This window comes from Fulmarus glacialis, unplaced genomic scaffold, assembly GCF_000690835.1.
Source record: "Fulmarus glacialis isolate BGI_N327 unplaced genomic scaffold, ASM69083v1 scaffold3340, whole genome shotgun sequence".
Lineage (NCBI taxonomy): Eukaryota > Metazoa > Chordata > Aves > Procellariiformes > Procellariidae > Fulmarus > Fulmarus glacialis.
Genome location: NW_009185648.1, coordinates 7,041 through 33,167, shown reverse-complemented (window position 1 = coordinate 33,167; position 26,127 = coordinate 7,041). Strand labels below are relative to the sequence as shown.

The 26,127-nt window shown below is 37.4% G+C and overlaps 1 protein-coding gene and 1 pseudogene across 2 annotated transcripts; one reads left to right on the top strand and one right to left on the bottom strand.

Moving 5' to 3' along the window:
* The first annotated feature begins 207 nt into the window (after positions 1–207).
* On the top strand, positions 208–21,323 carry SH3GLB1 (SH3-domain GRB2-like endophilin B1). The gene is made up of 8 exons (XM_009572030.1): positions 208–356; positions 3,032–3,160; positions 5,206–5,339; positions 5,721–5,813; positions 13,686–13,775; positions 14,314–14,414; positions 19,622–19,853; positions 20,849–21,323. The coding sequence occupies exons 1-8, from the start codon at positions 320–322 to the stop codon at positions 20,954–20,956; spliced, it is 924 nt and encodes a 307-aa protein (XP_009570325.1). The 5' UTR covers positions 208–319; the 3' UTR covers positions 20,957–21,323.
* A 1,049-nt stretch (positions 21,324–22,372) lies between these two features.
* Positions 22,373–23,422, bottom strand: LOC104070454 (annotated as a pseudogene). Its single transcript, XR_683469.1, has one exon. The product of XR_683469.1 is annotated as a carboxypeptidase E pseudogene (transcript).
* Between the last annotated feature and the right edge of the window lie 2,705 nt (positions 23,423–26,127).

The window sequence follows — 26,127 nt, the reverse complement described above, 5'->3', positions numbered from 1 at the left end:
AACACCCTTCTGCCTCTTTTTTCCCCTGATAGTAAGGGTGTGTTGTAGAACTTAACAACTTTCAAATTTATCCTTAGATTTTTATTGATGACTGGATAACGGTTATATCTTTGAAAACATGATCTGCAACTAATGATTACTGTCTTAAACTTGTGCTGGGAAATTATTTCTGTGAACTAACTGAGTATTTTCAACCTGTCTGACTAACTCGTAGTTCACAGAAGAAAAGCTTGGTCAAGCAGAGAAGACTGAACTGGATGCTCACCTGGAGAACCTTCTCAGCAAAGCAGAATGCACTAAATTGTGGACAGAAAAAATAATGAAACAAACAGAAGTATTATTGCAGCCAAATCCAAGTAAGGAGCCCTTCAAGTTTTTGTTTGCAACTTTCAAATGAATAGATTTGCCAATGTAAATGTTTACTGCAATAGGTATTGCATAAGTTATGACTAATATAGCAGTTTTAAAATTTGAAGGCTGGAGTTAGGGAAAGCACATTTTGAAGAGCTACTCAGAATTAGAGACATTGTACCAATTGCTGGTACTTCTTTAATCCTTAAAATGGGAAAAGCTTTAGACGGCGCTTTTTAAACTATAGCATTGGTTCCATACTCTGGTCAGTCTCAGATTGACTGGTTTTTGAGTTGTTTTCTGTTTAATCGAATTTCCCACTGTAATTCCAGAAATCTTAGATAGCTGTAAGAACTCTGAAGTTCTTAATGGAGTAGATGCGGTGGCTCAAGAAATTTCATTACTATTTCATTACTTTAGACTGTCTGCACAATACAATTCAGCCTGAAGAAGGCAAGATGAAATGCCTGACTGTAACAATTCCTTTACTAAAGAATGATTTTCTCCAGATGCTGGGTCTTTATCATCTGCCAGCATTTTATACACCATACTTGGGCAATACAATAAAGTTTCAAATATGCTTTCATCACTGGTGAATCTCTTACTGAAACAATAACAGAAAAAACATAGGTAGAAGAAATGTAGTTTTCTGGTGTGTTAATTTTATTTGTTTCTGAAATTGCTGCTATGAGTAGTAATGTTGAGGATATCAGTTTCAGACTCACATCTTACAGTTATCTGTGCCATTTGTGGCAGTTGTACTAGAGTTGGCAGCTATAGGAATTTGCTTAGTGTATAGATCTAGATTTCAAGTCAAGACCTGGTCGCTAGCCACCGGGCAAACTACTATTAACAAAAAAAATCTAAACTTCCTTTAGGTTTGCTCAAATGATAAAATTATAATACTGCTAATACCTCTGCATTGAAAACATAAATATTCTCCTTGCAGCGACAGGCTGAGTTAGGATTTATTAGTACAGGTAAGTCATACGCTGATAGCACTTCTCTAATGCCAAATAGATAAATTCTTTATAATGCTGATCTTTGAAGTATTATTTTGGTAGTCTGTTGCATCCTTTAATTGCATAAAAGCAGTATTTAAAAAACAAGCATAAAACCCAAAACAACTAATCCTGTGGGAAGGATGCAATAGAGCTTACAGCATATTCCAGCTCAAATTTCTAATTTTGTCTAGGCCAGAGGAAATAGTCATCTTGTTCATTTAATTCAGTATTTGCAATATGTATTGACTTTTTCAGAAACTTGTAATTGTAGAATATTGAATCACTAACTGTAGGTTGGTAGAACTGCCTGAGGAAGATTCAGTCAAGGATAATATATGGTAGTATCTCAGTTATGCTGACCAGTCAGTTCTCTGATGGCTAAAAATACTCAGCGTTAAGCAGTCGTCTTCGTCTGTGAATGTAACTTCAGCTGTTTGGCAGCCTACTTGGGAGGACTATCACATGCTGTAGAGAGCTTTTGGTTGTTAATGGAGCGACCCTGTCTGGGGGAAGAAAAATGACTTTCAATCACATTTTTAGCTGTACCTTTAGGTCAGACCCATATAATAGTCAATGATTTTAGATTACTTTTCAGTTCTTTGTCATTTGGTCAAAAATAAATATTATAGAGTAAAGAAAAACCAATGAATTTGGATCATTTTTGGTTCACCCTTGGTGCCAGGGAATGCACTGGTGCCCATGTTTGTCTGTGTCAGGTTAATTTTTGTGACCTGTATGAGAAAGTAGCTATTTAACCCAGTGCTGATGAAAGTTGTCTAATTAACAGTATTATTTTTGGTTGCATCAAAGTGGCAGTTTTGTTCATTGGAGAGCTTCTTTGTGGTTGTGTGTACTATTGCAGGCTGAAATCAGTTCATACTGACTGCATAAATAAAATGAGCTAACTATGAAGCCAGAACAATTGGTCAGAGAAATCGGGTGTTGTATCTGAGGAGTTTGCTATTGTAATTAACAATGTGCCTGTTTATGTCTGTGAGGCTTTTTCACCTAAGCAGCATACTGTGGCTTAATATTATGATAGATGGATATTAATGATCATATAGTCATGACATGTTTTTCTGATAATTTTGTTGTTCAAATGAAGGAAAGATGGGAATATGAGGTGAAACACTTTCTAGTATCTTTAGTGGTTTGTTTCAGAGCATTTCAAGGAAGCGGGGGCGGGGAAGAGAGGATATATTTTCTGGAGCTACCAAACTTTCAGAATATCTTAATAGGGAACCTGCAGTAGTTGTTGAACTTAATTCCTACACTGCTAATTCTAGTGAATAATTTTCACAGTTTTTTCCTGGAAGGGGGGAAAAAAAGTCTGTTCGGTTTTGTTAAGAAGTGTTCTATTATGCTCTTACAGTGAAGACTTCTGGGCAAAGGTTTGAAAAACTGTATAAATATGCTGATAGAAGGGAGAGGAAAAGTGTAATTTTTCACTTTCACAGATGGCTCTAAGAAACACTTGGAACATAGCATGACAAACATGGAATACAGTCAGTTTCCAAGAACAGTATCACCAGCTTAACATTGTTCACTTAATGTTGAGTTTAATGTCTGGATTTTGAAATTCTTTTTTCTTTTTCCTCTTTTTTTTTTTTTTTTGGTTTCTATTTCTAACTTGTGTTTTGAATGACAGTAATTATTTAAAAAAACCATCTTTTTAGATGCCAGAATAGAAGAATTTGTCTATGAGAAGCTGGACCGCAAAGCACCAAGTCGCATGAATAATCCAGAGTTACTAGGCCAGTATATGATTGATGCTGGGAATGAATTTGGCCCAGGAACAGCCTATGGTAAGTAGAAGCAAAAAACGTCTTGTATTGCAGAAATGAAGGGGGGGAAAATGCACAGATCTCGTTTTTCTTAACAGTGTAAAATGATATTTCTTGTCTTCCTATAGATAAAACAGTTCAGTGACTTTTGTAGCAGTTTGAGATGACTTGGTGTATAACTTTGAGCATTAGGAGATCAATGATGAGGTTTCTATCCAAATCTAGAAATAGAACCTGCTGTTGGAATGATAACTGTTCTTTGTGGATGGATAGGTTTTTTACCAGAACAAATAATTCTGGAATTTACTTTCCTCGTTAAAGGAACACATTTGCACATCTGACAATATTTATGCATTTTATTTATGGTGTGGAGTGAAAATATTATCTGAAATTAACTTCTTTAGAATCATAGAATCATTAAGGTTGGAAAAGACCTCTAAGATCATCGAGTCCAACTGTCAACCCAACACCACCATGCCCACTAAACCATGTCCCTAAGCACCTCATCTACACGTCTTTTAAATACTTCCAGGGATGGTGACTCCACCACCTCCCTGGGCAGCCTGTTCCAATGTTTAACCACTCTTTCAGTAAAGAAATTTTTCCTAATGTCCAATCTAAACCTCCCTTGGCGCAACTTGAGGCCATTTCCTCTCGTCCTATCACTTGTTACTTGGGAGAAGAGACCAACACCCACCTCACTACAACCTCCTTCCAGGTTTAGTAAGAAGCCTCTCTAACTTTACAGTATTCCTGCTTTTCTTAATATATAATATTTTGCTAAAGATGAGAGTGTAGAACGTAATTTAAATTCTCTTCCTTCTCCAGCAAATTTATATACCTATGACAGGAGGATTGGGGGTATTATATCTAATGTTTTTACACTGGCATTAATTATGAAGTCTAATTCTAGTGTTCTCTACAACTCTTAAAGTTGCTGATAACAGATTTGGCTGTTAATTTAACTTAACCAACTGAAATGCATAGGTGTCTGTATATATAATATAGTCTGCAATCAGAGTCTGATAGTTAGCTCTCTTCAGTTGCTTTCTTCAAAACTGGAGTGGGAGGGAAAACTTTTGTTCTGGGAAGAATGAGTTCTTTATATCTGGAAATAACGGGGTTCCTTTTCAAAAGAAGGAAAGCACACTTAAAAAAAAAAAAAAAAGTGAATGTTTTATAGAAGACTTACGGATACAAAATCAATAATGGCAGGCTTTGTTCCTCTTACTTCCACATGGTTTTATGCTGTTATCTGTGGCCTTCCTTCTGATCATCAGCCTCAAGTCTAGCTATTTAACATCAAATAGAGTAGTACTTACAGGCACACTGTCCCTTAACTTGCAGAATTTTTAGAATTCAGGCAACTAACATAAACTGTTAGCATAAAGATAGATGCACTGTTAGCTTTCATGTGGTGTCATAAAATATTTTAGTTCTCTGAAAACTTAGCGTCTTTTCTAACTCAGCCATGTCAGTCTGTTGAAACATAATAATAACTGTATTCTTGATACACTAACTTCAGTTTCAATACCTAACTGGCAATCAAATTTCAAAGTATTGTTCAGTTCATGTACAAATGTGTATTTAGAAATTGGAGTTGATAGGGGTGGGGGAAAGCACGTTATTTTCCAGTAGTTAAGTGAGCTTTTTCCTTGCTACCAACTACTCCTGACTTAAACAAAAATATGGTATAAGGGGAGGAGGTTGTTGCATTAAAATAAGTAGATATCCAGTTCTAAAATAGGTGTTCACAACGGACTTGCCACTTCTACAATGCTGTATCTATTCTCATTGAAATCTTGCCTCAACCTGTGATTGTTACTAATAAAAATGGTTTGGTTTGGTGTGTGGCTTTGTTTTGGGTGGTTGGTTTTTTTGGTGTGTGTGTGGTTTTTTGTTTGTTTGTTTTAGTAGCTGATTCAGATTTCTTTTCAAAGCCCTTGTGATGGCACTGCATTATCTTTCAAACTGCTGGCCTAAACCTTCCTGCCTGTGGAAACTTGTTTTGTTAACCACCTGCCTGAATCACTATGAAACTAACATTTTTTTTTTTTCCTTTGCAGGAAATGCACTCATTAAGTGTGGAGAAACACAAAAGCGAATTGGGACAGCAGACAGAGAACTAATTCAAACTTCTGCTATAAACTTTCTCACTCCCCTAAGAAACTTTATTGAAGGAGACTACAAAACTATTACTGTAAGTTGAATTGTGCACTCCTCAGCATTTCATAACAATTGTAACTGTAGATCTTCAAAATGAAGTAGTAGATAATTGTGCATTATTGCTTTCCTCAAACTCATGTAGAAAAAGTCAGGTAGAATTTGTGCCTTTGGTGTATTTTCCTTCCTTTTGACCAGGTAAAATAAAAATAATTCTGAAAACTTGCCTTTTCTAATTATTGCTCTATTAAAAGTATGTATCTTGAGTGTGAGAATAATTAGGATCTAATTCTGCCTCTCTGTTCAACTGAAGAACCTTTTTGTATGTGATACTTCATTAAAAAAATTTCGAAGCAGACAGGCTTTTGCTTTTGAGTATGTGTACCTATTCTCACGAACTAACCTAACTCGCTTTCAGAAAGAACGTAAACTATTACAAAATAAAAGACTAGATTTGGATGCAGCAAAAACCAGATTGAAGAAGGCAAAAGTTGCAGAAGCTCGAGCTGCAGTAAGTAGAATTTTTTTAAATTTGTCCATGACTTTTAAACTTACTGATATATATTTATAAACTTGACTGCTTGGTTATGTTTCCAGTCCTAGCTTCTTACCCTCACTATTTTTCTAGATACTTTGTAAGAAACGCCTCAGTGGAACACAAGGAAACAAAACCAAATTTCTGATCAAGGTGTTAGTCTTCTATTTTTAGATATTCCATCAAGTTGAACTTACTTGAACCAAGTAAATATTCTCCCCTTGTTCTATATAGATGAGCCTGTACTGCCAAAAATGACTTGCTACAATCTGCCAAGATGGTTGTAAATACAAATCATTCAGAGGTCAAGTTTTGGCATTTGAATCTCTACAAGTGTTGAAGCATACGTGTAATCACTTCCAACTGATGAACCTGTCTAGACGTAACTTCTCTATGTCAAAAATATTTATAGTTTACTCCTTCTATATTGTTTACTACTTTACACCACCAAACAGGGTGAGACTCTCAAACTCGCATTTCTTAACCGTTCTTATTCCCTCAAGAAATGCTTGTTCAAGGAAATTAAAGTTAGTATAAACTAAAAAGCTTTTGCTTTTTAAACTCTTAAAATGCCTCTAAATGGAGGAATAGATAATTGAATGTATGCAATTTCAGCAGGGTATGCTTATAGCATTTTCATAGCTATCTTTTGACTGCATTCCTAAAAGTGCAGCAGTTAATGATGGATAGTGAAGTGATTTTTCCCATAAGGCTTAGTGCAGTAGGGGTCATGCACACAGATGCTGAAGGAATACAGACAATTTAAATATACAGGTGTACATGATGAAGAGGCACAAGTGGGACTGTCAGATGTTGCTGGCTTTTCCGAGTGGATCACTGTCCTGAAAGATCTTAGAAGCGTCATTTCTGAGACTCAGCTTCGTAGATGAAGCATCTCGCGTCTTTGGGGTGGTGATCCTTCTAAAAAACCAACATAATCTCTACCGACAGTTCTGCTTCTGCATCTCAATCCTCCATGTCAAGCACATGGTCCCTGTGTATTTAAATTGTCTTTATTTGTTAAGTCCATACATGCATTTCCCCTTATATTATGTAAATTTTATGCAAAAAAGTTACCTCTCTACTTGTCAAGCTTTCTTAATTTATAAGACTAACAATGGAGAGCAAAGCAGGATTTTAGTCAGCTAGTAGTGGAATTTGGAAGCAATGGATAGTAAGCTATTCCTTTGTTTGGATTTGTTCAGAGTTAAGTTTCCAAAAAAAAAAAGTATTATTTTGGTTATTAACTTCCTTGTGGCGTGGTAGCAGGTATATACCTTACTTTCTAAAGCAATGGGAGAAGAGACCAACAATTGTTCCCCCTAAGGAAATTGTTCCCCCTGAGCTTAGTCTTAAAAGAAAGGCTCTATACTTGAGTTTTAGTTCCATCAACAGTGTAATCATCCAGAGCTCGGTGCTTGGACAAAATTATTGGCAGTTGCTGCTGCTACTGCTTGACCAGTCTTAAATATTCATATAGCAAGTAATTACAGTTTTATTAACAAATAATTTAGTGCTGGTAGAGCATGAAGCTCTAGGCCTCTTACTTCACTAGGCCAATACTTCAATTTTAATTACGTTTTAACAGCAGAGTGCATGTTTAAGAATTATTGGATTGTAGAATTCCCAGAGAAGTGAAAAAATTGCATCTCTACTTCATCCTCTGCAATATAGAAATGAGGACTAACCTGGATAGAGGAGTGATGCAAATGCTTCATCTTCTGCTGGCTCACTTATTTATGAAGGAAGATACCTGACAAACAGTGCTGAACTGATAGGTTAGCAAAGTGTATTGAGTTATGATGGAAACTTTTGTGTTTCACTACTTTCTTTAACGGGATAAAGTGATAAATTGCATCTACATTTGATTATTTTTCCCCTGTTACAAAAATATTCAATATTTGATGAAATTACTTTCTCCCATGCTTACTGTACAACTGAAGTAGCTTAGATCAGTATTTAAAATAGAAATCTAAACAGTTTTATTTATCTATATTTAGTTCACAATCTTGCTTAGCTTAAGCTTGCAGTGCTTTGTGCCAATAATCTGTTCACCTGCTATATTCACAGTGTTGTAACTTGCTTTTGTCTTTTATCTATGCACTTAAGCAACTAAACACCTCTCAGCCTGAAGAGAATAACATTATGGTAAATGTCTCTTACGTGCTCAACTTGCTGCATGTAAAATGGCTAAAGGTTTGTTGGCCTTCTGTGTTCATTCATTTTCCTATCAAATGTTTCCTCTTGCTATCCAGCTCATTTGGTCTTGTTTCAGATGTTTTCCATTCCAAACTGGATTGGTATAGTGTACTAAATACATGTATGTCAGTACAGCATTAGGTGTTGTTTTTGTGAGAATATTTCTGATAATCTGAAGTATATAGTATATATTATATTCTAATTTCTATGAGTTTATGAATGTAAACCTAGGATGCAAAGGAGTTGATTTTTTTATCTCTTCTGAAATTAATTTCACCCATTGGAGGGAAAGGAATTATTTCGTTTTCCTATTTTTTTTAATATGAGTAGGAGTGAATTATGTGAAATAGCCAGGAATATGTAGAAATTATTCCCTTCAAGCAATGTTTTACAAATAACTGAAACTGAATAATGTCACATAAATTAATGGCTTAACTTAGAGTACAGTATATCCTAAACTTGTTGCAAGGACTCACTAATGCAGCTGGTTTTAGCACCAGAATTGTGAAAGTGGGAAAGGATGGGGTTAATTAATTATGTACAACACGGACTGTGCTCTTCAGCCTGTCCTGGTTTGGGTTTTGGATCTGCACAGCATAGTGGGTCTCATCTCAACTAGTGTTCCAGATTTCTCAGTCGTGATCAGATAAAAGAGCGAATAAACTTGTTTGTTACAACTTGCTTCTGCAACCTTTATGCACTTTTCTTCCTATCAATGTCCTGATTGTGTCATCTTCTTACAACTGCAGAAAATGAAGGTTAAAGGAGAACTGCATTGCAGGAGGGAATTGGAACAGCAAGCTGAAGTAATTAACTTCTAGAGTAAATTCCTTGCAGTTCTATGACTTTGCTGTACTACTTGCTACTACTTTAATACTCAGTTTGAGATACCTCTGTAACATTTTAAATTAAATTTAAGTTTCAATAAAAATGCTTGTGAAATAGGAAACCAGTAATGGAATTAGCAAGAGAAATCATTCATTTGTCTATTTCAGTCTTTACTTAATGTGGTGTTAAAATGAGAATAGCTTTCCATAGTTTTCCAGTATTTTAACATAGTAAGGAAACTTAAATTCCTCCATAAGGTAATTTAGTTTGTCTGATTCATGTAATTTTCTAAGTAGTTATGTCTTATGTTGTAACAGCTTGTTTTAAATAGATTTGTGTTACATATAAGTTCTAGAAGTCATACACTCTTCAGTATCTAACTTATTTCACAGATGTAGTGCTATACCTACTCATTGTAGTTCTGTTGTATATGAAGGGCTTTGGGCAACTGACTTACAGCACCCCTCAAATCCTGTGAAGTTCTGAGGACAGGAAAGTAGTGAAAAGCCAAAGTATGGTTGCATCCTGTATTAAAGTACCACCAATGTCTAAGTTTGTATGTTTGTTTTTTTTGTTTCCCCCACTCTTAATGCTGACTAGATATGGGCTGAGGAAGTGACGAAAGTAAGTAAACAATTTAGAAATTGCAGAATTCTGAAACCATAACTTGTGCAGGTCTAATGTAATAAAGGATATTGCATGTTGTTGATTTCGGTCTAATGCTGGCAGCCTGATGCATCACATCAGAATACACTGGTTCCCTCTAGGGCCTTTCAAACTCCAGTGGCGAAACAATGCCAGGGGCTTGTTTTATAGTAAGCTGTTTCTGGCTAACTGTCACTTAGTACCATATGATTCTCATGTGACAAGATACAATAGAAAAAGAACTACAGGACTTGTCCGTCAAAATTTATTGGTATGGCATCCTGTTAAAAATGACCTCTTAAGAATGAGCTTATCTGAAAATTTTTGAAAAGGTTGGGGTCTAGTAATCTAACCTGTCCTGAAAAACACTGATCTTCAACTTTCACTCAGAACATGGAACAGTAACTAAAATGCTGGAGTGCATGCAAGAAACTCAGCAAAAACTCTGTTTTGGATGGGGTTTTTTTGTTCCTCGCATTTCTCCCCAGTGTCACTAGAGAATGCTGTGCTTATCTTAGGCAACTGAAGTTAGGAGGTAAGCACATCTGAGAACTGCACCTGGACTGAAGGCTGGTTCATAAATATAGCATTAGCCTTGGGGTGGGGGCTGCAGCCTTCTCTTGTCATGCCATCCCTTGCACAGGGACAAACTCAGCGGAGCTAATGGAGTGTTAGGCAATAGCTGCTTTGGTGCCCTGAGAAGGGCTGTTCTCAGGCTCAGTGGCTCTGACAAAGCAGTATTGGGAACAGGCTGTGAGAAGCTGTGCTAACAGTTAAGAAGAAATTTCTTAGGGGATTTCTGTGGAGGAGGGGAAATAAAAATTAAGGGTAGCTGGAGGACAGGGACTTTGGAGTATGGTTTTTAAAAGGGGACTAGATATGCAGCTGTGGGAGGTGTAGGGATTGCGGTTAGAAGCTGGGATGTGGAGCTTTGGGTGAAATCTTGGGGGTTGTGAGAGAAAATAAATGAACGCCTTTTCTATTCCAACTTTCTGTGAGTTATGGTGCAAACAGGAGTATATGTGTAGAGTGTAAGTTGAGAGTTTAGGGGGAAGGAGGAGTTTAGAGATCGGACTGTAAAAGGAGGGTTAGGTCAACTTTGATCTCAAAGTTTGAGAATTATTTTACTGTTTAAGTAAAGTAACAATTTGGAAACAGCAAACCTGTCTGCTGGAGTACTTGGTATTATTTTGGGAAAGAGATGGAAAGGGAGCAGTACTGCTGTAATGAAAACTAATCTTGAAGTTACAAGACAATGATGAATAAAACTCTTTGCTTTTCAGAGACAATGACAAGCAACTTTAAGGATAGTGAAATCTAACAGATTGTGTCTTGGAGAGAAAAAGAAATAATACAAAGTGCTTAACCATAGCATAAAGGCGACTAAAAGCTTTAAATCTTGTAATAAATTATGTAATTTAAGGTTCCCTTTTTTTATTAAGCATATAAAAAGCAGAGACTATTGACAAGAATCTACAACACACATGCTCTGCCAAAGGAACAGTAATCCATCCAGGTTTCTAAAGGCAATCTGTCCTCCTTGAAAGTTGGAGGAAGAGATTCATAGATGTTTTCAATTTAAATCTAAGAAGCTTCCCAACAAGGATTTCAGACTGTCCAGTAATCTCTAGATCAATTACAGCATGGTTTTTTGAGTTAGAACAAAAGATCTGCATGGTGTCAATGACAAACATCCTTCGGTTTAACTTCCCCTCTGAAATGTGGAATCAGAGGATATTAAATACTGTACTATAAAACACGTGGGGTAGGTACTGATATTACACACTTCACAATCATACGAATTTTGTTAGGAGTCTTCTGAGGTGTCTGGTGTAGTCAATGGAAAGAGCAGAGGCTTTTAGTGTGTGTTCAGCACATTGAGGTTAGACTGGTTTTGAGCATCAAGTGGAGCTCCTGTCTTTCTTTGACTACAAAGGAGACAAGGAGGCCCAGCTATATTGGGCAGCATGAATATATCCATTATCACTGTTTTACTGATAGTGTGTCTAATAAAACAACATTAGGAAGGTGATTTTATTTCCTATGCTCTTATGATAGTGTGTTATCCCTTAGCTGCAGGATTGCACAGTATTTCTGAGAGTTTATATATTCTTACGTGAAATTTGGGGAGATTATGAACTTCTGAATATTTATATTCAGAAAGTGGGTTCATATTCTGAACTTGGGGAGCAAGTACCATTTTGAGGGATCTTCATGCAAGATACCCAGTGAGGCCTTTTAATTGTTCTAAAACCAAAATATGACTGCAGCTGGGGGTCACTGGAAAGTTTAGGCCTATGTTTTGAGCTCTTCATTCTGTTCAGAAACAAAGGTGATCAGGCCATAAGCTTCCTGATTGAAAGTCAGCTGTTTTCCACGTTTACCACAAGGTGTAGAATAGGTACGCTGTCCTGCTACTGTTCACCTGGTAGTACTGAAAATAGGGATGGGCAAATAAACACATCATCACATAATTCAGTTTATGTAAACCTCTACAAAACCAGTACATGGGGCTTTTGTAAAGCAATGTATTTAAAGTCACTCTGTACTGGCTAAGTTAATACACATTACCACATTACTAGCTTTGCGTTTTCTTGTAGACAGTAGTTGATTTATTAAAATACTGTTGAAACAAATAGAATTATTCTGACGGATATTTCCCCTTCTTGTAAGTTCCTATTCTCATGTATTTACTTACCTGGCAGGAAGAAAGAAACACATTAGCTTCAGAGAAGCAAGAGACTAGATTATTTATTTCCAGATTTAATAGGAAAATTCCAAGCAAAGATTCTTGCCTCAACAAACTTTGAAAACCTAATTAGTTTGTAACTCGATACATAAACTGCTATCTCAGTTTTAAGTAAGAAACACACAGTACTCTATAGCTGCTTCTTCACTGTTTAATTAATGTGTAAGCCTTCCCAGCTGCAGTGACTTCACATGAAAAACATTTCTTGGGTAACTGCATCATTCTCCTGTGCTCACTTCTGAGATTAAGATCCTCCCCCATGCGACTTTTCGTATTGATTAACATCAGGGGAATGCAAGAGCAGAATGTTTGCAAACATATAAAATCCTTTTGAAAACAATGTTTTATCAGTATCACCTCATTAAGTTTCCTGAAAATATATTTTCTTACTCCATTTTGTTGAGAACAGTAACTGCTGTATCTTGGACTTAATGCAGATTTTTGCCTTTGGGTTTGTTTTTAGAAACAAAGTACTAAATGCATATAAGCACTAAGACAAGGTAATCCAGATTCCAGGCTGAGGACATCCTGTCTTGGAACAGTAGATCTTAGATATTACAACACCTATTTTTATGCATTTGTGTGTTTTGAATAGTGTTCTTTTTTCCCCAAAAAAAATACTCTAAAGTAATTTCAGCTTGTGCTAGATGGGAGTCCTTTAAAACTGCTATAATGTTGTTATTTAAAAATTGCTGATAACGATATGTAACAAGGAATAAATTTGAACTGGAATTATTTAAATATGAAACTTAAATCCAATCATTTTAATAGAAATTTTACTCTAATTGAAGTTAGAACATTTGCTCTAACATAGTTTGGATTTATTTAATTTTAAAGGCGCCTCAATTGCAAGCTCCAGAAGTAGTTGTAGTAGCTTGGTGGCCAGTATGAGACATTAATTTATGAAATATCCTGTTAAAACTTATCATCAAAGATTTATGTATGGGTGATTTCTGTGCAGTTACCTGACAAAAATAATGTGAGGTTTACCCTAAATTATTTGGTCAGAGCCCTGTTAACTTGAAGTATGGAAAAAAATTACATTGTCCTTGGATGCCACTGCTATGCTGGCAGAACCCCTGGTGCAGACACTGTTACCCCAATGAACGTTTGGTTTGTTGTTGGGAGAGGTTGGGTAATACTGCTGGCAGAAAAATGCCTTCCTTTTGCATGCATTGACTCTATGTATGTGGTAGGTGTCTGATGATAAACCTGTTTGTTGTGTATAGAGGGCCTCAACATTTCTAAACCCAAAATGCAATTACTCTTTTTGCCTAGTAAAGATCTGCAAAGAAAAAGCACGTTTCAAACACCTAAGCTTGCGATTAGTACATTTGTATGAGTAGCTCTGAATAAAATGGAACTGTTGCAGTTGGAAGGTGTAACAGTGCATTGTACAAATACCTAATGTGCATCCTTACTTTTAGTCTGAACAGGAAGTACGAATTACTCAGAGTGAATTTGACCGTCAGGCAGAGATTACCAGACTTCTGCTGGAAGGAATCAGCAGCACACATGTGAGTACCCAAACGGGGTAGAGGGGGAAAGTCAAAATCAGGGCACTTTCTAAAAATAACTATAGTAAGCTAATTGAGAACTTTGGGCTACAAGTTTTCACTTTAATGCTTTAAAGCATCAAACAACTGTGGGTTCTTTATTTTTTGAATTCTAGTTTAGTATCCACTGAATTTAACTTTCATTTCCCCTAAACCTTGAGCATGCAGGAGCTTTCATTTTTATCCTTTAAACTCAACTTCCCATTCATCAGATCAACTGAATGTTGAAACCACAAAAACATGCTAAAATATTTATTCTGTTGTGGAAACAATATAGGTAAACAGCATGATGCTTGTATAGCACCTATTTTTTGTGCTCAGATATGTTCATTTTTGTGACATTTTATCCCAGTTACCTGGTAAATCCAGGCACTATGCCTATGTGGCATAAATCCCTATGTGCCAGTGTTGATGTTAGCACCTGATTAGGAAACCAATCTTTCTAATGCAGCATAGTACTTTTACAGACTAAAAACTTGAATTCTTTGCTGTGTTACAGGCACATCATCTTCGCTGTCTGAATGATTTTGTTGAAGCTCAGATGACCTATTATGCACAATGTTACCAATATATGTTGGATCTCCAGAAACAACTTGGAAGGTAGTAACACTGTAAAAACTTCAGAAAAAAAGTTTTTTCTAAGTGCTTATGAATAGTAGGAAAGCTAACAGTGGTGAACACACAGGCATGCTGGACTGAAAGGAAATATATCGTTCTCAGGTAATTAATATGTAATTACCCCAGTGCAACTATTTCCCTAAGCCTACATACAGCACTAATGCCTTTTGAGCACACAGCACTAATGCCTTTTGAGGGCTGATTTACTGATATTTTGTATATTTTGTATATGAGGAAGGTGAGCCCATGATAACCTCATTTAATGGCACAAAAAAGAACTTCTAGATATTTACTTGTAATCATTCAGTTGTCTTATGCTTTGTGCTACAAAACTGTTATACAGTGTGGGAAAAGTTTTTGTACTGCCTGTAAATTTCTATTACCTCTTAATTTGCTACAGGGCGCTACCTGATTTTCAATGGAACTGCATTCTCCACTGTTAAGTGAATTGACAGCAATATTGTATCTAAGGAGAAATGTACTTCATAATATCTATAATCAGTAATCCAAAGCACTCAGTGGAATGAGCAAGTTTGTCTAGTTTTACTGGTTTGTGGGTTTAGCATTTTTAAAGTAAGAGAAGAAACTGTCTGATGTTAGTTTGTGCTCATAATCCTTTTTTTGTGATTGGTGGTGATGTAAAGAGATCTACATGCTTACTTTTCATAAAGTTTCCCTATTCTAATTCTTCTTCACAAATCAGCCTTTCTTAGGGTTATACCAGACCATGTTATTTAGGTAAGCATATGCATTGAAGGATTATTTGTACTTAGAAGTTTACTGTAGTGTCTATTCTAAATAACTGTCTCTATAAAATATCTCTGTTTATATTTTTCATGACAAGGAAGTAAAAACAAAAGTGTTCTTGAGTCTTGTCCTTTTCCTGACTTGCACCTTCCTGTGGCGTTTGGTTTCCTTTCCTCAGTTTGTTTGAATAGGTAGTTTAAAGAGTTTTAAAAAAAGTCTTTAAAACTGTGATTTTTAAAAAAGCTACGTCTTTAAAGTTACATTCTATTGAAAGAAGTATTCAGCTATAAAATTTGGTAGCGCATAAATGCAAGTTACAGAATTGAAAGCTTGAAAATAAACATTTACTGGATTAAGGACAAGCTCCTCTTAAATTAGAAATTAAGTGAAGTATTTTATACAGCTATTTTGAGAGGATGTTTTAAAAATCTGTACTCTTATCCTAGTATATTTACCAAACAGAAAGCTTTAAGCATAATACCCTTAACCTAAGGAAGAACATATGCCTCTTTAAAATCTTTTGCTTTAGGATGTATAGCATATCCAGAACAGCTGTCTTTGTTTAAAATTTATGTAAACTGCTACCAAATATAAAAAAGTGTATTTGAAGAAAATACTGCCTTTAGGAAAACAGAGGGATGTATCTTTATGTGGCTATGATCTGATTAGTATTTTTGATAAAATTCCTATGACTGCTAGAAGACCAGAAGTATGGAAGCTTTGCAAAATCCTGAATGCCTCAAACAGCCAAATGAAGTTTCTCTACCTATGTGGATTAAAACAGTAATGGTATTAAATCTTGACACACACAAGGAAGTCCCACTGAACTATAATGGAGAGCACTGGGACAAGGTCTCAAGTTGCGGTCCTTGTTTTGGAAGAGTTCCTCAGTTTATAGGCATATGGTGCATAGCACTTGCATTAAATAAACAGATGAGCAGGATATGTGTAGTGTATGTTACGCGTAGGCAGATACAGTACCAAATAAATAGCTCAGGCAGCTCAGCTAGATTGTGGTTGTATTTGCCAACATTCAGTTGGTTAACAAGGGTTATATAGTGCTGAGTTAGACATGCTCTTTTCACACACGTAGAATGACATTGTGCCATTCTCATGTGAAAGCCAAGAGCTGCGAGGGACTTATTTTTGTTTTGAGATTGTTGGTGAACCAAAGGTGTTCAACCTCTAAGTGGATAGTTTGTTGCTTGAAACAGAAGCCTGGTTCTCAGAGTAGATGCATATTACATGTCTTACCTGGGTCAGAACCTAGGGCATAAGCCCTAACCTGGTTCACATTGAGACTATTCAAGTTCCAAAGCTAAGCACTGATTTTCCTGATGTACTCTCCAGAGTCAGCTGTAGGGAAGGTGGGGGGAAAACTTGTGCTCAGTTCTCTTTATATAAATAGACATGGTTTTATGGATGTTTCTCTTCAAGGCAGCATAAGCTGCTTATCCCTCTACTGCCTCTCCCTCCTGTGGGGCTGCTTAAAGAATCAAATCTCCCAGGTTAAAAGCACTCTCTCTTCTTTTTTTTAGTTCCCGAGAATGAACTAAACAAATCTATTTCAAATATCCTGGTACTCTGGCTGCTTTTTTTTCTTGCTGGTAACTGCATTTGCTTCGGATTTTCTCAGCTTCCTTGACAGCCAAGCCTAAGCTTTGGCATAATTTTTTTTTCAAATTACCCATTACTGGTCCCCTACTCTAGAAGCTGTGAAACTCCTGCTACTCAAGTGTTCAAAAAAATCCCAGACAACCTCTGTATATCTAAGCTTTCCAGTAACATGCTTACATATGGTTTTGCAAAAACCATGAGAGTTAGTGCTTTACTGATTGACAGAGTGGTTGTAAAGCTCTGGCTTTCTTTTCCTCTAGCTGTACAAACCAGTGACCCTTTGAACTGAGCAGAATGATTTACAAGTAATTACTGTGTTAACACAGAACAGGTTTAGCAGTATACTAAACTAATTTAGCAATGTTGAGAAACAGCTGATTGTCATTTAAAATTAAATCCCTCTGAATGCCAACTAATCAAGTAATAAATACAACATGAGATACAGCTGAGTTATCCCTAGAAAAATGTGGGGTCTAGCTTTTCCTCCCTTTGTTCTGCTCATTTGATTTGCTTGGGGAACATGGTGAACTGGTTTGAAAAACTAATCTGGCAAATAAAAAAAAAAAATTTTTGGTGGAGTTGCAGCCTCTTCTTGGTGAGTTGAACCAGCTCTTTGTGATCAAATGAAGTCAAGGTAAGCCAGAGGGGAAAGCGGGACTTCTTCCTTTTGACGGTAGTAAACTGCTAACTAAGCTCACAACAATGTCCTGAAAGTCTACCCAATTTTTCACATGCAATTCAGTCTAACTGTAAAGGGGTTAGTTTTGTCCTTCACAATATACTCCTGCTGTTTGCCTTCAGTCAGATATAACAGATAAAATTGCAAGGTGAACATGTTTAACAAGCTGTTCTGATGGAAAGTTAGTAATCTTCTTGATGATTTTTGTTAGATCAGATTGTTGAATCAACTCAAAAGCAACAGATTGCTAGATCTGACTCAAATGACAGAGAATGAACATTTGCATAATAAAGGGGTACAGGAGTGGGTTCACCCTGTTTGGTGGCAGTGTAGATTTACCAGATTAAGTATAGTGTGAAACTGTAAACTTGTGTGCAATACTGGTGCAGCTGATACAGATTTGAGCTATCTTAATTCCACCTATGTTCATGGCCACACAATCCAAAAATTAGTCGCTATATTGATAGATTAGTTTTCACCTGCATCAGCTCCCTAAACTAGCTCCTCTTACGATTATATGAGTACCAATAATGCTGCAGACATGGGTGTGGGAATACACCGATCTTGATTTATATGGTTAAAGCTGCCACTGAACTGCATCTTCAAGAAGAACTTAACTGGGGAGCACAGAATCATAGAATCATTAAGGTTGGAAAAGACCTCTAAGATCATTGAGTCCAACTGTCAACCCAACACCACCATGCCCACTAAACCACGTCCCTAAGCACCTCATCTACACGTCTTTTAAATACTTGCAGGGATGGTGACTCAACTACTTCCCTGGGCAGCCTGTTCCAAGGGATGAGATGAGACTGTGTTTTCCGACAGGTTCATACATACAATATGAATAGATCTTCATTATGTCAAAAGAGCAGGCAAAAAAAGAAAAAAGGGAGGGGTGTAATGTGTCCACACCCTGGATGTTAATGAAAAAGCTTCTACGTAGAAGGACTGATGAGGAAAGTTATGTGTGGGAATTGGCTGACTAGTTGACTGGTCAAAAGAATGGAAGGAAATGCAGCTACGGTTCCACATCATCCTGACTCAGTCTAACTCCTAGTTGCTGACCCTTTTTCACTGCATCAGCTCTGCCACTTTTCAAAACCTTCATTGACCTGCTTTTAAGGTAGAATCAGATGAGTGTTGGAACAAAGGAAGGCAGCAAAGATGACAAGGAATGACTACATCAACTGCTAATAAGTTTAGTCTGCCATGGAACTGCATCCTAGGATGTAGGGCAGAATGACATAAGACCATGACCCAATCTTACAGCTCATCATTGCTCCCCATGCTGTCCCATTCTCCCTATCCCGTTGCCCGGAAATCTCTTGCTTCTTTGCTCTCCTCTCTGCTCCTTACACTTTTCAGCCATGTTATTTTGTTCTTTCCCTTGTATCTTCTCTGATTCTCATCACAGGTTTTTTGTGATTCATCTCATTAATTTAGTATAAGATTATACACTTTTTTCCTACCTTTTTTTTTTTCCCAGGCAGGTTAATGAGTTGAATTGACTTCATGGAAGGGTCTGGCAAACACTGCAGCTGGCACAGAACAAGCAGCAGCCTGACCTAGAAAGAAGGGGCTTAAGTTGATATAAGTTCATCTTTAGTTTAACAAATATTTTTGTTTTACAGCATGCAGTTAGCTGAATCAATGAACTGATTTAGATTACAAAAATAGTTGTGGGTTTTTTTTCTTCTTTCAGAGGGAGGCTGTGTTTTTAACCTGCATTATATTACCCTGATCTGGTTGACCAGCACAATCTTTTGTGTAGCCACGTAATTGAGGAATGAGCAGGAGGAGGTGGAGGCTACTTTTGCTGGCAGAGCTGTCAAAAGAAACTTTTATTAAAGTACAGTCTGAATCAAGTCTGACCAACAGTGCTTTCCTGTTTATGCCTTTTTTTTTTTCTTTTTTTTGAGGCAATTGTCTTAAAGTATATTGGTTTGATTTATACTACAGGTCAGGAACAAGTATCTTTATTTAGGTTTATACAAATATCAATGCTATTCTATTACTGCAGTCTGCTGGTGTTTATTCTGTCGTTGATGGAAGCAAGAATGGTAATTTACGCATGGAGGCGTGGAAAACTCCCCACGTAGAACTGATTCACTCAGAAGTCTTTTCATTTTGTTTTCTCCCACAGCTTTCCATCCACTTTCCTCTCTAACAATAATCAGTCTTCCTCAACTCCTGCGCAGAGTGTTTCTACTCCCTCAGTCTTGGCCTCAGCCTCTGCTTCATTGCCTTCAGTAAGCAATTCAATAGTTACTTCAGGCATCAGTGAACTGAAGTCATCAAGTGGCAACAGAAAAGCTAGAGTTCTGTATGATTACGATGCTGCAAACAGCAGTGAATTATCACTACTTGCAGATGAGGTAAGAGTTTTTTATGTACCTTGATCATTTAAAAGTAAAATCAGAATGCTTGTGACTAGCCAGTTAAGATGTGCTACATCGAGAAATCTGTGTAGTTGACTTTTTAAATTAAACTTCAGTAGTACTCTTAGAGCACTGTCTTATGTACCCTAACATTCTATAGTGAGACTGAACATTTGTTACGTCAGCTTAGCTTGCAAGAACATTTGCTAGACAATTGAGGTGCAATTCTGCTATCTTCTTTTTACCACACCTTTAGCACTGTTATCAATACAGTTAGTCTTTTAAACATTAAATACTGCAATTTGGTAAGAATATGAAAATACAACCACTTCTTGTTTTGATGGTGGTGGTTGTGCTGTCTTTATTCCTGTTCCAATTCGGTTGCACTCTTAAGTCAGAGAGCCTATACAAAGCAGGTGGAGATATACAATGAAGCAGGGTGCTGGAACAGAGTTCCATCTAGTAATATGACTGTAGCTTAACCCTGAAGAAAAGAATCCACAAAAAAGTTTTCAGACTTTTTGTTTTTTTTAAATGTGCATTACTTAAATATTTCTGTTTGAGTTTTTTCTTATCTAGACAGTGACTTAGAAGCTGTGGCCTAAGATTTTCTGTTAAGGTGTAGTACATCAACACCATCTGTCTTTCTGTCATGCACTTGAAGATCCAATGAACTTTCTTTTAGATTTCCTGTTAAAGTTGATGGCGATATACAAGACTTATAGGTAAAAGATGATAGCAAAGAAACAGTAATGAATAGAATTTCATCAGAAAAAAAGGGACTTTAAAATACCCTACTATATCTACTTCTTTTCCATGGACCAGTGAAATAATTTTTATAAGCTCTAGATTATGTTCCATGGATGCTTATATTAAATGCTCTATTTAACTTGATTAGTCTCAATTCTAAGACCCTGGAAATCACATGAAGATAGGCAGTAATTTTTTTCCAGGCAAGGCAAGGTTATAATAATGTGTTTTCTGTTTTTCAGGTGATAACAGTGTACAGTATCCCTGGCATGGATTCAGACTGGCTGATGGGTGAAAGGGGAAATCAGAAAGGCAAAGTGCCTATTACTTATTTAGAACTGCTAAACTAGATGGTTGGCCTGAATAAAGACTGTCAATGATGGTGACACCGTATTTATATACAGTTAACGTTATGTAAGCAGGTTTAAGTGTCTTCCATGTTACTGTCTTGAGGGACAAATACCAGCCATTACAAACTGGCTTTTCTGCCAGCACGGTTGCATGGTAAATACTCTATTCAAACTTAATGTGTTTAAAGCTTTTAGTTCATGTGCCAAGAACATATTTCCTACAGATTTGTTTCTACTGAAGTTTTCACTAATACAAGCTTCTACTTTTGAGTAATCTAGATTGAAAGCAGGAGGTACTGTTTTCTACTGAAATTTTTCATTAATGGCAAAGCTTTTCTTCACATAAAATAAACTTATTGTGAACTGATGCAGGTGTAATGCACGTTATTTGAATAACCAAAACCAAATGTGAAACATAAACCTTCAAGAACTCCACATGGTTCTGTTCCCAGCACTTGTGGAGGTCAAATGTGCTGAGGCATATATGGCTATCGGCTGAGTAACTTGTGCATTTAATCACCCGTGAAAAATGAAAACAGTTGTTTTCTCTCTGTTGAAAATTTAAGGCAAATTGCTAGTATGTTGAGATTTTTAAACTGCACCTAGGTGGATTGACACAAGCTAGTGACATATGCTCTGGCTTGTTTTTAATCTTGACTTGTATTTTTTTCCCTTTAATTGCTTTCCAGAAAAGAGGCTAATTCAGTTTGATTAGTAATTATTAAGATTCTTTCAACTGCAAATCAGCCTTTATGTTAAATTAAGCACTGCATTTTGCTAAACATATGTGCACTCTCTACATTTAAGTAGTTCTATAGATGAGCATACATTTGTGCAGATTATAGGTTTTAATGAAAATATGCATTCACAATTCTTATGCAACAGTTTATTGTCATGTTCTAATTGGATTCAATTAGTGTTACACTTTTTTTGTTTTGCAAGAGGACCTCCTTTACATATGTGGGAAGGAAAAAAAAAGATGGTTTGAACCTAAAAATGGTTTTAACAAAGGTAGTATTATTTGCAAATAACATAACTTTTTCTTAAACATTGCACCCTTTAATGTTTCATAAATAGCAGATTTTTAAGGCTGTAAAAAGATTAAAAGAATAGATTGAGGGTAATTTTTTTTTTTTTTTAAGTTCCAGTATATTTAATTAATTAGGTTGGACTGGTTGAAGGAAATTCCTTCCATTGAGAAGGAAATTGTTCTCCTTGCAGAAGATGCAACATTGACAGAAGTCCACTTCAGCTCTCAGGGAACACTGGTACCGGGTGCTTAGCTAACTGCTTCTGAGCAGCAACTTTGTTTGCAATGACAATTCTTTAAACAATTTTTAACATTGTCATTGCAAACATGTAGTGATGAAGCTTTCAGTGATACAAATTACTTCAGTGGGATGGATAAAATTGTATTCATTTAGGTGATGTGGTTGTGTTGTGGTTTAACCCCAACCGGCAAGTAAGCACCACAGAAATTGTAGCATTTGCTATTGGATTGCCCTGGAGATCTTTAACAAACCCCTTCGCTCCTCGATGAATCTGCTCAATGTAATTGATAAGGGAGTTCTTGTTGTCCTCCCAGTAGCCCTTCAGAGTTTCTTCAGGTGGGAGTTTTTCACAGCTCCATTGTGATTTCAAAGCAGTTGCTGCTGAAGTAATTGAAATCCTGCATTCCTCCCAGGATGCTGTACCATGCACCGCCATTAGTTGTTCCATCCACAAAGCTGCTGTCATCGTCATTTTTACGACACGGTGGCCTGTTTGGATCAGGCATGGCAGGACTGAAAGAAGAATAACTGTGAGCCAGGCTTTGAAAAATAGCATCCCTGGGGCAGGAGCTGTATTCATGAGTACTGCGACTCCGAGTCTCATCATAAGGATAGTTTGCAGTGAGGTCTCCTCTGTGAAGATTGGCGGAGAGCACAAAGGGAATATCCATAATGCAGTGAATGACACCTTTCATTTCAGGAGCAAGCTTAGGATTCTGGTCCATGGCTTTTTTCATGTTTTTCAGGAAATGGTTCTTTGGGCCACCTTCTTTCTCATTAACATAGACTATTCTATCAAGATCAGGGAAATTTTGGTTTAGGTCTATCCCTTGGGCATTACTTCAACCAACAAACCAGTCTTTAAGTTCACCAGGCTGGGATGCTGCCTTCTCAAAGCCCTGCGGATTCAAAGGTGGCGTGATGTGGATACGCGTGCTATGGATCAAGCTGATAGTTTCATTTCCTTTCTGGTATTCATTACATGAGTACTGAGCCGAGAAGATGAGCAACACCCTTCTGATGGCTTCATTCCCATGCATATTCCCAACGTATTTAAATTCCGGTTCTCTGGCTCATGCTCGCCGGGGCAGACCTCGATGACCAAGAACTCGGTGCTGTGCCCCACTATGTAGATCCTGCTGATGGCGGGGCACTGCAGCCACACGGCCACCAGCAGCTCCTGCAGCTCGGGGGCCTGCACAGGAGATCCAGTTTTAGGAATTAAATGGCAAGATGGACATTGTCAGATCCCAATGGATGTGATCAACGAAATAACAACTCTGTCTCCACCAACTAGCAAAAAGGAAACACAAGCTTTCTTAGGTGTTGTGGGTTTTTGGAGAACGCACATTCCAAATTACAGTCTGCTTGTAAGCCCTTTATATCAAGCGTCCAGGAAGAATGATTTCAAGTGGGGCCCTGAGCAACCACACACTTTTGAACAAATTAAACGGGAGAGAGTTCATGCAGTAGCCCTTGGGCCAGTCTGGGAAGGGCAAGATGTAAAAAATCCACTCTACACCGCAGCCGGGGAGAATGGCCCTACCTGGAGCCTCTGGCAGAAAGCACCAGAGCATACTCAAGGTCGACCCTTAGGGTTACAGTCGGGGATACAGAGGATCTGAGGCCCGCTATATTCCAACTGAGAAAGAGATATTGGCAGTGTATGAAGGGATTTGAGCTGCTTCGGAAGTGGTTGGTACTGAAGCCCAGCTCCTCCTAGTGCCCTGAGTAAGTGGGTTGCGCTGATCACACAACGGGCTCGAATAGGAAACCCCAGTCGCCCAGGAATCTTGGAAGTGATCATGGACTGGCCAGAAGGCAAAGATTTTGGAATATCCCCAAAGGAGGACGTGACATGTGCTGAAGAGGCCCCACGTTAGGCACCAAAAAGGACTGTCGTGGTTTAACCCCAACCGGCAATTAAGCCCCACACAGCTCCTCGCTCACTCCCCCCCGGTGGGATGGGCGAGAGAATCAGAAGGGTAAAAGTGCGAAAACTCGTGGGCTGAGATAAAGACAGTTTAACAGGTAAAGCAAAAGCCGCTCGTGCAAGCAAAGTAAAACAAGGAATTCATTCACTACTTCCCATCGGCAGGCAGGTGGTCAGGCCTCGCGTTCAGCCATCGCCAGGAAAGCAGGGCTCCATCACGTGTAACAGTTACTTGGGAAGACAAACACCATCACTCTGAACATCCCCCCTTCCTCCTTCTTCCTCCAGCTTTATATGCTGAGCATGATGTCATATGGTATGGAACATCCCTTTGGTCAGTTGGGGTCAGCTGTCCCGGCTGTGTTCCCTCCCAGCTTCTTGTGCACCCCCAGCCTAGTTGCTGGTGGGGTGGGGTGAGAAGCAGAAAAGGCCTTGACTCTGTGTAAGCTCTGCTCAGCAGTGACTAAAACATCCCTGTCTTATCACCGCTGTTTTCATGCTAGCTACTATGAAGAAAATTAACTCTATCCCAGCCAAAACCAGCACAGGTTGTTTAATCAAAAAGTGATGATTTTTATTTTGAATTGCACTTCCAGAAGCAGTCTCTTTCAGTTTTAGAGTGCAGAGGTTACATTAAAACAAATACATTGAGTTGGTTCATCGATTGCAACCTTCTTGGGGTAACTACCAAGAAAATCCTAGATTTATTTGGTCTGTTAAATGCAAAGATTAGAGGAAACAATAATAATAATTACTGATGAATTAGAAATAACCATGAATAATTAATGATGCATTAAATAAAATCAATAGGAAGATAAAGCCCTACAGTTCAGAAGGAAAAAGACCGAACACTTTAACCATACTGGTGGTCTTCTCCAGTCCTCTGTAATGTGAACTGCCATCACATGTGTTTAAATTCAAATCAATATTATTCATTTGACTTAATTTATAGAATATTCAAGACTACATATGTAAAATAATTTAAAAATGTCATTGATTCTTTGCTATACTGGACTGTTTACTTCCGATTTAAATGCAATAAAATGTTATAGAGCAGCATTTTAAAAGATGATGGGGGTTTAGTGAAGTGTAAGTAGTACAGCTATGTAAAGGCAACATTTGGCAGCAGTCAAAATTATTTTTTGTTATATGTCAGCAGCTTAAGCTATGTGTGAGAGAAATTGCCATTGACCCCTTAGTCTAACAAAACTGCAAATCCATATTCTCAGTTCTCCCTGTTTCTGTTTAATTTCAACCCAAAAGTAATTTTCCTCTTCAGTATAGAAAGTTGTTATTGTTTTCTTAAAGTCATCTATCTGGAGGTTCTCTGTTGTACCATTGAGAAGGGAAGCTGGTAGAATAGTGCTTGTTTAACACTGGTATGAGATTGAATAGAACTTTATTGCAGGTAGTCCCAAAACTCAGCCTCTTTAAATGTCATTTTGTGGGGAACTTTCAAACAAAAATTGACTGGATTTCTTTGGTTTTGCTTTCTGACTCAGTTTTTGCAACAAATACAAAAGTAACTGAAGTTGGCTTTGAGTCTCTCATTTCTTCGGTTAATTCCGTGTTTTCTTAGAACAAGCTTTATTGGCTGAAAGAAAGGAAAAAAGGCAAACCAGGCCAGAAAAGCCCTATACAAAAATTCCAGACATTTGGGAAATCAGATTTCAAACATGGAAAAAGGTGTAGAATATGCATTACCTTATATTTAATAACTGTTTTGGCCAGATAAGTGCATTCTGAATTGATACCTAAAGATGTGCGCATGGGGACATAAATACTTCCATTGCTGTTCAATGCATACCTTTTTTTCTATATTTACTGGCATTTTACTTCATTTTTCTAATTAATGTTAAGATTTTGGACAATTTCAACCAGAATAGCCGTCCCATGTACACTGTAACAAACCTGAGTGGGTTTTCATCAAAGATTATCAGCTTTTGTAGCAGATGGGGTAGTATACG

Coding starts and splice junctions, on each gene's coding strand:
- SH3GLB1 (XM_009572030.1), top strand. CDS start 320: ATGAAACAAACAGAAGTATTATTGCAGCCAAATCCAA. Junction 3,161..5,205: donor TGGCCCAGGAACAGCCTATG/GTAAGTAGAAGC, acceptor TTTCCTTTGCAG/GAAATGCACTCATTAAGTGT. Junction 5,340..5,720: donor GAGACTACAAAACTATTACT/GTAAGTTGAATT, acceptor ACTCGCTTTCAG/AAAGAACGTAAACTATTACA.